Source organism: Cupressus sempervirens, chromosome 1 (assembly GCF_028749045.1).
Source record: "Cupressus sempervirens isolate cs-2001-9-10 chromosome 1, ASM2874904v1, whole genome shotgun sequence".
Lineage (NCBI taxonomy): Eukaryota > Viridiplantae > Streptophyta > Pinopsida > Cupressales > Cupressaceae > Cupressus > Cupressus sempervirens.
The window spans coordinates 889,716,096-889,729,167 of record NC_143118.1 but is presented as its reverse complement, the minus strand read 5'-3'; the positions used below and the strand labels follow the sequence as shown (position 1 = coordinate 889,729,167).

General features: G+C 37.6%; 1 protein-coding gene and 1 long non-coding RNA gene across 4 annotated transcripts in view; one reads left to right on the top strand and one right to left on the bottom strand.

Annotated features, from left to right (window-relative positions):
• The window catches only part of LOC149580709 (uncharacterized), a 220,731-nt gene that overhangs the window by 161,474 nt on the left and 46,185 nt on the right, over window positions 1-13,072 (bottom strand). Inside the window, exon 4 of one of the 2 annotated variants that reach the window (XR_016354136.1) lies at window positions 11,875-12,835. The exons of the other annotated variant lie outside the window; for it this stretch is intronic. This is a non-coding gene — a long non-coding RNA (uncharacterized LOC149580709). Of the gene's footprint in view, window positions 1-11,874; window positions 12,836-13,072 lie in introns of those variants that run through there. 2 annotated transcript variants of the gene reach the window in all.
• Window positions 1-13,072, top strand: part of MLO1 (Seven transmembrane MLO family protein) — a 145,615-nt gene that overhangs the window by 98,761 nt on the left and 33,782 nt on the right. The window contains exon 13 of one of the 2 annotated variants that reach the window (XM_089792995.1): window positions 1,881-1,948. The exons of the other annotated variant lie outside the window; for it this stretch is intronic. Within the exon in view, the coding sequence (XP_089649121.1) occupies window positions 1,881-1,948 (68 nt within the window). The remainder of the gene's footprint in view (window positions 1-1,880; window positions 1,949-13,072) is intronic. 2 annotated transcript variants of the gene reach the window in all.

Sequence of the window (13,072 nt, the reverse complement as noted above, 5' to 3'; positions counted from 1 at the left end):
CCAGAACAAATTGATTACCAAGTGAAGAAACTGTATATGATACTACCACGTTCCTTACCATTTTGTATAAACATAATGCAACATGGTTTCAAAAAACCATTCAATTATCTTTCTTTCAAAATTATGTTATCTCATATTCTGAAACATTTCGTTTTCTACTAGATAGATAAAATACCAAGTTACTGGTTTTGGTATGAGTGTGGGTACAAGTATGGGTACCCGGTATGGCAGAATGATAATTTTTTTCCTTGGCTTTGGGTATGGGTTCGGATATGTATACAGATAAATATCCATATAGACACACACACACATGTACATGCATGTGTGTATCTTTGTATATGTATGTGTATGAAAAATAAATGTCTCATTATTTGCAAAAGTGAAGGTATTATAAATTCTTAATTCAGGGATTTGTGAAATGTCAATACCAAATTTAAATTACAATCAATATCTAATAATCTTCATATTGCTCTAAATCAAAATCAACATTTGGTTCAATTTCACTTGAACTACAATAAGGACACGCCACTTCCACTAGCCATGTTCTATACGAGATACCTCATCTAAAAATATCTCCAGGCAAGTTGTCCAACAAGTTTATGCAAGTCAACACACTCAACAGTTAGATCCCAATTCCTGGTCACTCCCTAATTATTATCAACTTTCTTACATGTTGAGATCCTAATATCTAGGGGAGGGGGTGGGCGGTTATAGCAGTGGACACCAAAATGGGGTTAAGAGGCAAAACCCTCATGGGGATTTGGAGGAAATGTCCCCTACGGAGTTGAGGGGCAGCATCCCTTATGGGGCAACCATACAAATCTTCATGATGCTCACCATTCTACGATTTTATCTCTTAAGACTGACATAATATATGCATGCACTTTTTCACTTATAAAAATAGCTTTTTTTCCTTTTGCTTTTGGGTGGCCCTTGAGGCCCTGTGGGTTCATCTAGGTTCACCCCAAGGTCAGGAACCTTGGGGTGCTTGGGAGTGACCCTGTTTAAACCCAGTGGGAACCATCCCTGGACCTGGACCTAAACTGTACCTATACATGTACAGGGGTCTTTTAGAGGAATCCATTAAAATTGATAAAATATAAAAACGAATCCAGCATTATGAAAATTGGAGATAAGATCATGCAGATTTGCTTGAATCTGCAAATATTTTATTCATAGTTTTGGTGTTTTGTGTCATGAATACCCACGAGGAAGGGACTTAACAGAGAAAGCTATTGCACAGAGCCTTGGACTAACAATATTTTTTTTGTGTGCGTAACCCAAAGCCTTTGACAACAACATGATGGGCATGTAAGCATATTGATTTTCTAAATAACTCACTAGAACAGTGACAACTGTGCGTAGTTTGATGTTGTTGGGTCACTAGACCTGTATTTTTGAAGAGTAGCATACCTATTACCTGCTATACCATGCAAGAATATTTAGCTCAGTTTGTGGCAACTAAGACTAGTGTCTTGTTAAATCCCAGCAGAGCAATCAAGCCCATTGAAAATCTTGAACCATTTTTTTTACTGGTGATGGATTACATTTTCCACATCTGGGGCTAGGATGTTATCATTAATCTAAATTTACATTCTGGTACATTGAAGATTCAGTTAATTTTATATTTTGCTAAACATGTTGATTCATTATTATTAAGTGTATGCATTGGATGGTCGGATATTGGATTCCATGCATTCAACTGATTAATATTGATAAATACTATTTCTAATTTTGCATTTTTTGTCAAAATTTAGTTAGAGTGGAAAGATGCTTAACTTGATAATGCTTTAAAATGCATTGTGTATTCTTACTGAAAATACTGAACTGGATCCATATATGGATTTTAATTTTATTTTTAACTTGGATGGAATGTGCAGACAACTTACAAATTTGACTCTTGCATAATGGGAAGACTTGTGTATATAATTCCAAGGCTTGTAATTGGGTACGCTTCAACAAATTTCCTTGTCATGATAATGAATTGATATTATATTAAGCAAACTGAATTTAATTCAGGGGCTCTTAACATAAAAGCCTCATCAGTCCTGCAACTATTAGGATTGGTAAGACAACCTTCATTTTGTATGGGATACTTTGTTGTCTATTGATCCATTTGGAATATGTGAATTGAGAAATAAAGCAATATTAAGGAAGTGCTTTCTGGAAATATATCTGTAAGCTACCAAATATGCTACCCTAAATAAATAGGAAACTAAAATTTCTCTTGCTAGGATAAAAACATACTTTAACATCATAATATTATAACTGCTTTCCATTTCTTATGAACATGAATGAGAATTCCATTAACTAACTAAAAATGAGTTACCAATTAATTTTACACAAATCTAATGTAACTAATTTATTATGTTACTTAACGCAATATTAATATCATATATCACTGTTATAAAATATGACCAGATTCAATTAAACAGATTGATGTAATACATAACCTTAAAGAGGGTTTTACTAACATGCCCAAGCTCCAGGAAGCTCCAGGATTGGTTAGGATTTCCTCCTAGGTAGATGCTCCCAATACTTATGGCAGGAAGCTAGATATGCTTCTCCATTTCACTCAAATAGAAAATAAAGGATTCAAATATGCATCGCATGGCAACCAGATTTCTATGCTCTCATACACTACAATGTCTAAAGAATATCATGCAACAACCATAAAGAATGTAGGTTTGACTTGATGGAAATATAAACCTCTTCTTTTACTTATAATTGAATCCTCTTTTCTTAAACTTTGAATTATGGATGAATAAGTTCGTAAGGTTTAACCTCAATCACAAATAAACATGAATGCATATTTTATTATAAACGAATGGTTTTTTTCTTGTCATAATCAGCAATATGAATGCATACATTTATTTAGTTTTTTTCTATCATTGTCCATAAAGATAAATGTGTCAACTGATCTGTTCTTTTATTATGCATGACAAATATAATAGCCTAGTATCAAATGGTCTGTTCTTAAAATGAACAGCCAAATAAATAAATAGAATCAAACGACCCATCCATATATGAACAGAAAAGATAATGCAGAGGATTGAATGATCCTTTCTTTTAAGATTGGGTAAGACCAAATGACCCTTTCCATGTTGTAGCAAAGATAAATGCGTATGCTCGAGAAATGATAGTAAGAAGAGCTAGATCATGCCTGCAAGCAAAGATCAATATCCAAGCTGAATTGAAAAGCAACAGAGAGAAAGAGATATGCAGATCCTTTACAAATCGAAGAGTACAAGCTCCCAAAACCTGCAATCCCAAAATACTAGAACACACACAAAAACTCGTATCCAAAAAATACAATTTCAGAACTCCCCGCTCGAGCAACAATGCTTTCCAAATAGACATGCCAGCATGAAAAGAGACAATTTTGCAGAGTAAATCCTTGCTTGCAGTGGCAAGAGGAGTTACTCTTGCGACCTCATCTGAACTCCCTCCGAAATTCAAATGTAAGACCCCAAGGTAGAAATATGAGGATTGATAACAATAATGGATCAAGCCACACTAAAGCAAGGTACAGGAATAACATTCAAAGCATATCTGTATATAACATATATGCTAAATATATTATCTGTATATACCACTGTAACCATTTACTGATGTCATGCAGCAAGATCTATTAATAATAGAGGAACAATATGAAGAGCAATATCATAGCAAACACACAACACATCCAAATGGCAGGATGTTACTTCATTGATTGCACCAAAGTCTTACATTAACATCAATACCAAAATATCCTTCAGGGTTCTGGAAAACCCTACATATTGAATTCCTGTTGGTTAAAGATATCAACTTTCGTGACCCTTTGGTACAACTAGCTTCTTAACAAGTCTACTAATTACTTATTACTGGCCTACATTATCCCCCCCAAAATATTGTCGTCTTCGAGACAACCAAACAAAAACAGATATAGTAAGCAAAATTCTCCCTACTGGAATGGGTGAGAAGACGTCCTTGGAGTAATGGATGTGGTGGTCTGTGGTAGTCGTTGTCGGAGTAGTTTTAGATCTCTCTATAGCTCCTATAAGATTCTTGAATTATTACAGAATCTTCTTCTATCATTCCCTCATGGCTAATCGTCCAGTCACCCTTGGTGGCATACCCTAACACGTTGATCCCAATAGTGTGAATCTTCCTTTCCTAATAGGCTTTCAGTTTGGATTTGTTTGCAGGTTCCTTGATAGGTTTGTCTTGTAGCGTTGATAGCTATACAACCTCATTGTATCCTATTTCTTTTATCTTGTATGGTCCTAACCAACGAACATTATATTTACCCAGTTTGATTTCGTTATGACCATTATTCTTCAGAACTCACTGCCTTGGCCAAAAGGTCATTCAGTGGAGGTGTTTGTCGTGCCAAAATTTTCTCCAACATTGGGCTACCTCAGTTGCCCATTGCATCGTCATTCATCATTCCTCTACTTTTATCAAGTTAATTAATCGTTCCTTCAAGCTATTAATCTTCCCCCATCTTCTTTCCATTGTCATGTTGAGGCTAGGCACTGTGTACTTTGTTGGTATTGCAACTTCCTGGTTGCACAATAACTAGAATGTGTACCCTGTTGTTGCCTTATAGGCCATCTGATAGGCCCAAAGTATTGCAGGTAGCCTCTCTTCCCAATCTCCTTCTACCCCACATGTCTAGTATAGAACTGATACGAGTATTTTATTAGTGGCTTTAGCTTGTCTTTTGGCTTGCGAGTAGTATGGGCTTGACAAGTTGTGGAATATGCAAAATTTTGTGGTCATATTCCAGATCACTTGGTTTACAAAGTGTACTCCCCTATTGTTGGTATTTCATATAGGGATCTTGATCTAGTGACAATCTATTCATACAAGAATCGAGTATACTTACAGCCGTATTGTCCGAAAGTGCCCTAGCTTCCACCCACTTAGTTAGGTTTTTTGTGGCCACCACAATGTACCTATAGCGTTGAGTTGTACTCCTTTTGAGCAGCCCCACATTGCCCATCTTTCAAACAATTCCAAAGGGGCATGAAGTCTCTTTTGAGAGGTTTTCCCGTCCTTTGCCAAGTGTCGCATGCTAACACCGATTCCTTTGGATCCATATGTAGTGTTGGCGACCGCAATCCAACAAGCAACACCTTCCATGCTGTGGCATCAAAACCCATGTGTCCTCTTGCAAGGCCTTCATGCAACTCACATGGTACATTGGGAGTTTCTTCTTCTGTAACGCATCTATAGAGTACGTGATTAGGTCCCATCTTGCAAGGTAATCTTTGGATGAGTTGCAATGTCTTACATTTAAAACCAATTTCCTTTGCTCACTTGGTGGCATTTTAGGTGGGAATGAAGTCGTAGAGAGGTACCTACCAATATGTTCGTACCACAAGGGTAGAATGGCTATCTGAAATAGGTGAGTTTTTGGAAAGTCTTCATTCACCCCTTCTTGTTGGCTCACTTGATTTTATTCTTGATAATTGACTTGCAATAACATGGCTCTTCCCAGGTCGCACATTGATAGTAAAGGTGAATTTTTGGAGTAGAAGTAGCCATCTTTTGACCCTCGTATTATTGGCTTACCCACTAGGTACGTCAAGGCTTGGTGGTCTACATAGAAGGTGAAGGGTGTGGCTAGAAGATAATCTTAGAATTTTTGAACTACGTAAATCATACCTAGTGCTTCCCGTTCTGTAGTTCCTGTCAGCTCTTGACAATAGTCGATTGACAACATATATTGAATGGTCCAGCTCTCCTACGCCTGCTTGGGCCAAAGTAGCCCCAATGGCGTAGTTGGAAGCATCCACGTGCACATGGAGTTCCTTGTCCCATTCTGGGCAGACTAGGATTAGTGCACTTACTAACCTTGACTTCAATTCTTTGAATGCAATCACTTGTTCCTTCCCCCATGTAAATGGTTCACCCTTCCTTGCAAGTTTCTCTATTAGTAAATAAATCTTTGCAAACCCCTTGATAAATTACTGATAGTATTCCACATGACCTAAAAAGGACTTGACCCTTGTTACATCTTCTGTGTTATACATTTCAATAATTACTTTTATTTTAATTGGCTTAGTCTTCAACCCCTCCTTGCAAACAAAGTGACTAAGTAGTTTTCCTTGTAGTACCATGAACCAACATTTATATGGGTTGAGTGTTAGGCGTGCCCTCCAACACCGCTCCATGCATTCCCACAATGTCGTGAGGTGTGTTTCCTTCCCATTGTATATTGACCAATCATCCAAAAAAGCCTTGAAATTTCCTATGGATATTTTATTGAAGATGTATAGTATAATTCTTTGGAAAGTGGCAAGGGCATTGTATAAGCCAAATGAGATCCTGTCATAAGCATACACTTTATCTTCTATCAGAAAAGTTGTTTTTGGCTTATCTTCCTCCGCAATAGTGATATGGTTGTAGCTAGAAAAACCATCCATGAACGAGTATACTTCATGTCTAGCCACCTCCTCTAGCATGCTATCCGTGAATGGGGTTGGGAACAAATCTTTAATTGTGACCATATTGAGGCACCGAAAGTCTAGACAAATCCTGATCTGATTGGCTTCCTTTGTTAGTGAGATGACAATTGGTGACACCCACTTGCTTTTCTGTACCTTAAAAATAATTCTAGCATCCAACATCTTAACAATTTCCTCCTGTACCTTGGCCACATAGTTTTTATTCATAAGGTATGACCTTTCCATCCGGCCTTGCTCCTAGGTTTAGGGGTATTCTGTGTACCTACAATTCTAGTGACACACCCTTCAAGTCTTTTTATGTCCAAGAGAATACATCTTTGTATTCTAGAAAGGTTTTGAATGTTGCTACCTTTAGTACGGGGTCCTAGTCATCTCCCACTAGGGTCACCTTCGGGTCTTCCTCTATGCCTGGGTTTATTTTTTCTTTACTTGGTTCTCTCTACTTCACATCCTCATCTTTCCCAAATCGATGGGCGTGACTGTCATCCACGCTTGCTACCCCTTCCTTATACTCCTTGTATTTTGTTAGGTAACATGTGTCAATTGGGTTGGAATATCTCATAATCCTCATCCGGTTCCATCCTCTTTTCTTCGCTATAATCTCCTTCATCTAACTCAAAGTCAAATACCAGTTCTTGGCTTACTGTTTGGCTTCATAAGTCGATGACATTTTTTTTCCCTTGGCTTTCAATGGATAGAGTGTTCTTCCAATTAAGCTTGTTTTTTGTTATGATCAGCCATTCTCTACCAAGTAGAGCATTGTACCCTTTTTTCCTAGGGTGTGACTACAAGTTTTAGAAGAAATTGTTGTCCCCACAACTGCATTTTGAGCCATTGGTGTTCCACGTGGTCCTATGCCATGTCGGTACCAAATGGAAAGTTGGTTTGTAGTCGGAATAAAGTAATTATTGTGGTTAGCACTTGTTAAGCTAGTCGGGCTGGGTAGTTAGGAGGTGAGGGAATGCGTCGGTTGGTTTCCAACCAACGGACTCTTCTATAAGTACTTGGGTGATTGTCAATGTACAGGGTGGGTTTTCTGGTATTAATAAAGAAATCATTTCCTTGCCTACTGGGTTGTGGTATTATTGGTACATTCTATGTTTTATGCATGTGTATATCAATTATGTTATTTTGTATCTGTGAACTTGAGTAATATTACCACTCCACATTTTTGGCACTGTTGCTGGGGAACGAACTCGGGTCACCTGCGTGATAGGCGGGAATACTTGAGTAATATTACCACTCTACATGGTTGCCATAATGTTGGTTTGCTGAGAGCCTTCCATGTCTCCATGGGGAGTACGTTTACTCCGGATCCTCTATCGACAATGGTATTGGTGAGCTTATGACCTATGATCTCCATTTGTACTATGGTGGGAGTCTTTCTTTTTCCAACTATTAATAATGTTGGATCTAGAGGTGTGGGGTGATTCCCTTTCCGCCTTCACCACCCATGTCTTTGTCCTTTTGGTTGTTATGGTTATCCTCCATGCTGGAGATTGCTACTCTTAATTGGGGTAATGTTTCTAGTAGGTTCGCTACCCTTGTTGGTATAGTGGCTTGCAACATCTATTTTATGATATTGGCCTCGAATGTTGGTTGTACTAGAGCATTTGTATCTTTGTGAGTTTGCTTGCGCTCCTCTACCATGATCAGTTGTGTCTCTCTTCTTGCTTCCTTCAATTTCTCCTTTTTAGGCTAGGGGTTTGGGTATGTGGCTTTCTTCGCTTGGAGTCTGGTAATTGTCATCACTTCCTCCTTGGGTTTTGTGAGTTCTAGCATGTTCATTGTCTTTCCCGTCAGATAGCCAACGTCTTCATGGTTCCCTGACCCACACCACTTGCACAACATACTTGCGCCACTGCTCTCGCTTTGCACTTGCATAATGTAACCCCATTCGCTACATCTCCTATACTGTATCATTAAGCATTCTTTCACATGGTGTTGGATGTGGCTTCGTGGTGTGTTATTGTTGTTATTATTGCTTCCACACCTATTGTTCTTCTATGGTCTTTGGCGGTGTAGTTGGTGGGGTTGCCCATTCAGTGGTTAGGAGTACTTGGGGGGTCCTTACCTTTAAATTGTATGGAAACTCCTTCAGAGCATGTCCCTAAATGATTTCTTAGGACAATTTTACTTGAATGCCCCTCATTTGAGATGGTACCTAATAACAAATCTGCCTTGGTGGTAGTACTGAGTGGCAACTCCTTCGTATGGTTCTCACTCAATTTGTGAGGGTTGAGGGACACTTCGGCAAGAAGTTGCAACCTTCGTCGTCTAACTATTTGTTGCTGTAATCGTAGGGATTGTCTCACTCGAGCTTCTTTTCCTCTAGGAGTGTCTCGCTTTTATTGTGCAATCTATCCTTATTCAATAGGAGGGGTATTAATTGTTGGAATTACCTGATGTGTGATGCATATTTGTATCGTGGGGCTCCTCCTCCTGCTGTTCCTTTCTTGGTATCATTGTAGTATTTGTTGTCTTCATTGTTCTCTTTGGGTTGCTTCTCATTCTCCTACTTCCACCAACTTTAGTGCCAGTAACCTTGAAAGGCTTCCTAGGAGATCATACACCATTTTGTTCACTGTGAGTTAAGTCCGTACCATACTGGTGTGGAGATCTCTTTGCTTTGCCTCCCGTCGTACGTACTAGTCTACCGCTATGTCCTACTCCTAAACGAAGGTCCTATGTCAATTGATCCTCCCAGGTCACTTCCTCCTCGACATCACTATTTGTTATCACTACTTGTTGGTTGAAAATATGACTCATTATGCCTCCATCCTTTCACCTGTCACCTCGAGACCTTCGGGCTCGTACTAGGCAAAGATGCCAAAAATGTTATAAGCCAAACATAGAAGTGATATTACCGCTGTAACCATTTATTTGTCATGTAACAAGATCTATTAAAAACAAAGAAACAATATGAAGAACAATACCATAGCAAACACACAACCATCCAAATGGTAGAATATCACTTTATTGATTGCACTAAAGTCTTACATTTGCATCAATACCAACATATCCTTCATGGTTTTGGAAACCCCTAAATATAGACTTCCACTTGGTTAAAGATACCAACTGTTGCGATCCTTGGGTACAACTATTTCTTAACAGTGTACTAATTACTTATTATTGGCCTACAATTCAAATGTGAGACCTCAAAGTAGAAAATGAGGATTGATAACAATAATGTATCAAGACACACAGGAGCAAGGTACAAGAATAACATTTAACATATATCTGTATATAACACATGTTTAAACTTCAATTTAGTGTGTGTCTATGTACCGCAATGCATATGTGCATTATCAAATAAGTGTCAACTTTCACCTTGTGTACTTGACTTCTTAGTCAATGTAAATACATCCACCTTGTCATCTAGAGCATGATAATGCATGGATCCATCTATACATCTAAGACAACCTCCCTCCCGAACTTGATAACTGGTAAAACAATTGTGGTTCATGCTCAGATGACACTCTTGAGCTTTACCGCATGTTAAGATACCCTTACGGTAATGATATTGTTCCCCATGGTCAGGATGGATCTTCTCTTGCATCCAATAACAAAGAAGGATTAGAAACCATCATCATTATAATAATAATTCATTAAATAAATTATAATATACATTAATCATTCATAAAAAAATGATCATATTCTTTCTCGATATTCCACATACGAAAATTTAAATCATCATTATCATACTTCATGAACTCGAATAAATTGGTAGAATTGTCTAACTTAACACTTCACATGAAATAGTTATTACAGTTTCTAAAAGCTTATGAGGAAGGGATGTAACAATATCTGCCTGGGTTGTATCCCATTTCCGGGAACGACATTCCATGGATGGTGGGACAGGGTAAATTGCATTTTTGTGAGGCATCCCTTAGGAGCCCATCTTTGAGATGGCTTTGCATATGCAGGGATCTCTTGTCATCCTTGGGAAGGCTGGGGATTGTGCCCAAAATCATGTTGTACATCATTAACAAAAACACCCTTTTCTGTTCAAGTTACTTTTCAAAAAGTAACTGTAAAACCATAAACCTGAACCTAAAGGAGGCCTTTAGGCTCCTACACAAAAAAAAACTTAGAAATATGCCACCGTAGCCTATGCTCTTTTGCAATCATGAAAATAAGATGTTTGTAGAAACAAAGTCTTTTAATATAAACAATTGAAAGGAAAAAAGTGCATGTGCAATGGAGGTGTGGTTTGGAAGGCTTCAAATTTGAGCTTGGTGGCAAGGCTGTGGCTCCTTGATCTAGCATTGTGAGTATTGGCCTCAAACCTTGTTAGAAGTAGTGCTGCACTCAAATTGCTGCTCAAGTTTTAAAAAGCAAAAAACATAAAATTGTTTCGGATTGTGTTGGATTAATTCTATAGTATTGAATTCTATTACTTTGTTTGGCGGAGTCATTGTCAATTATGAGAAATGCTACAATGGTTATAGTAAAAAAATTTGGAAAGTGTACGTAATGATCTTAGTGAAGAAGCTTGGATTTCATGTAAGTTAGGTTCTATTCTCTACCGAATTCCTTGGGAACATATTGAAGCTCCTGACTAATATTACAAAATCAACCATTCAATATTTTGCTAGCATTGATGTATCTACTTTTCTTTCCATGTGAAGAATAATGCTGGAACTTGATACACTAGTTTGAGATGATTAAAGGTGATAGCTTTTAACATATTTGCAAATGACAACTGCAAAAACAATACGAGAATTCGCTTGGATTGTCTATGGCATGGTCAATATTGAGACAATGGGCAATGCAAAAGATGATCCTACAAAGTCTAACGGTGGAGTCTATTGGTGTTTTCCCACTGTTGCCTAAGTTTCTTTAAGGATTAGCCAAGTCCTCTTATCAAGAACCTTAGATCAGTGGTCAGTGACTGAGAGATTGATCTCAAACTTTTTTCCCATGCACTTCGGGCCCTAGAAACCAGGGGGGACACCTTTTGTGACACTGGAAGTAGAATGACTTAGAATTACACTGTAGCGTCCAGCAGATAAACTTCACACATATCAAGGATTTGTATGGCTACAGTCATGAATGCTACATCTCTTGATCTCATTTAAACTCTGGTGTGAAGTAAAACTAAAAAATAAACCTGAAATATAAAGCATTATTTGTTTTTTTCCGTATTTCGGTGGTTGCTTCTAAAACTAGAAAATATTAGGGCAACACAATCATATGTTATGCATTTTACATCACAAAATCAAACATATTCCAGATGCTAGTTGATATATTATCACCATCTGTTAATATAATAATATGATCTCCTAAACCCTGCAGTAATTGATACTTAATAGTTCCTCTGAACCCATAACAACTGCATTGTTTTCCCAAAAGCATTTACTCTACCCCTTAGATAGAAAGCAATCACAAAAAAAAATAAAAAATTGCTACAACAATGTGCAAGACATCAGTAATCCTTCGTTATTTCATTGAAAAGCTATTACTTTTAAGACTGGAGACAATATGCAATACAATATGATTTTTTAATAAGTACAATACAAAATGCAAAGATACTGCCATGTAATGGCTTAGAAGCATAGACCTTTACCCAACAACAGATAGCAGTCTTTTCCTCTGCCCGTTTCTGGGTCTCAAAATCAACCCAATTTTTTAGAAGGTTCATAATTCTCTTTTGTAGAAACAAGGGAGCAAAACAAGCTTAGAGCCATAAACAAGTGTCCATTTGACAACCAAAATGTACAAAACTACAAATATAGGCCAAAGTGCCTCACTGCTTGAACATTATCGAAGATTTGATCTGATTCTAAAATCAAATATACCTGCATTATCATCTGCTGGATAAGCTCTGGATAAGCTACAAGTTTTACATTAAATTTCTGGATCTTTTCAACCATTTTGCATATGTTTTTTCAGAGATCTGCTTCTCACACAGGAAACCCTAGTCTGTTTCTTTGTTTGCACGAACAAAGAATTCATTGGTAGCCGTTTTCCCATTTTAAATGTTGACCTTGATATCACTAGTTAGAACAGATCAATCGTCATAACAGCTTTTTGATCCAATGGTCTCACAAAGACACACAAGATCTTGCTTCATTACACTCTGAAGATTTCTAGGCCTCACAAACTTGACTTGTGAAGACGGCTCATGGGAAACAGATGCATGGACCTTTGGACACGTGGCAAGATCTAGCATTCTCACAACCTTGAGATGGGCCTGCTATCAATGCAATCCACCACTTGGACAACTAGTTAGGCCACACCTCTTCCTTTTTGACCAGATGGCAATCTGCAATGTTTTGTAAGTCATGCAATCCTATATATAGATATCTTACAAACTTACAGTGCTGGTACAGATTATGGTCCTGATCCTGTAAAATAAAGTTTGGGGCTGGACTCACCTGTCCCAAAAAATGTGAAATTTATACATGCACACACATATGCATAATAAAACACACACACACACACACAAACAGAAAATTAAGTTTAAAATAGTGCAGCATTATATAATTAACAACACCAGCATAAACTCTAATATCGTTTAAAATATGAATGATAAATTTTACAATATATTACTATCTAAATTTCAAGTTCTATATTAAAATAACAATATCAAGTTCAACAATCAATTTCAGCAG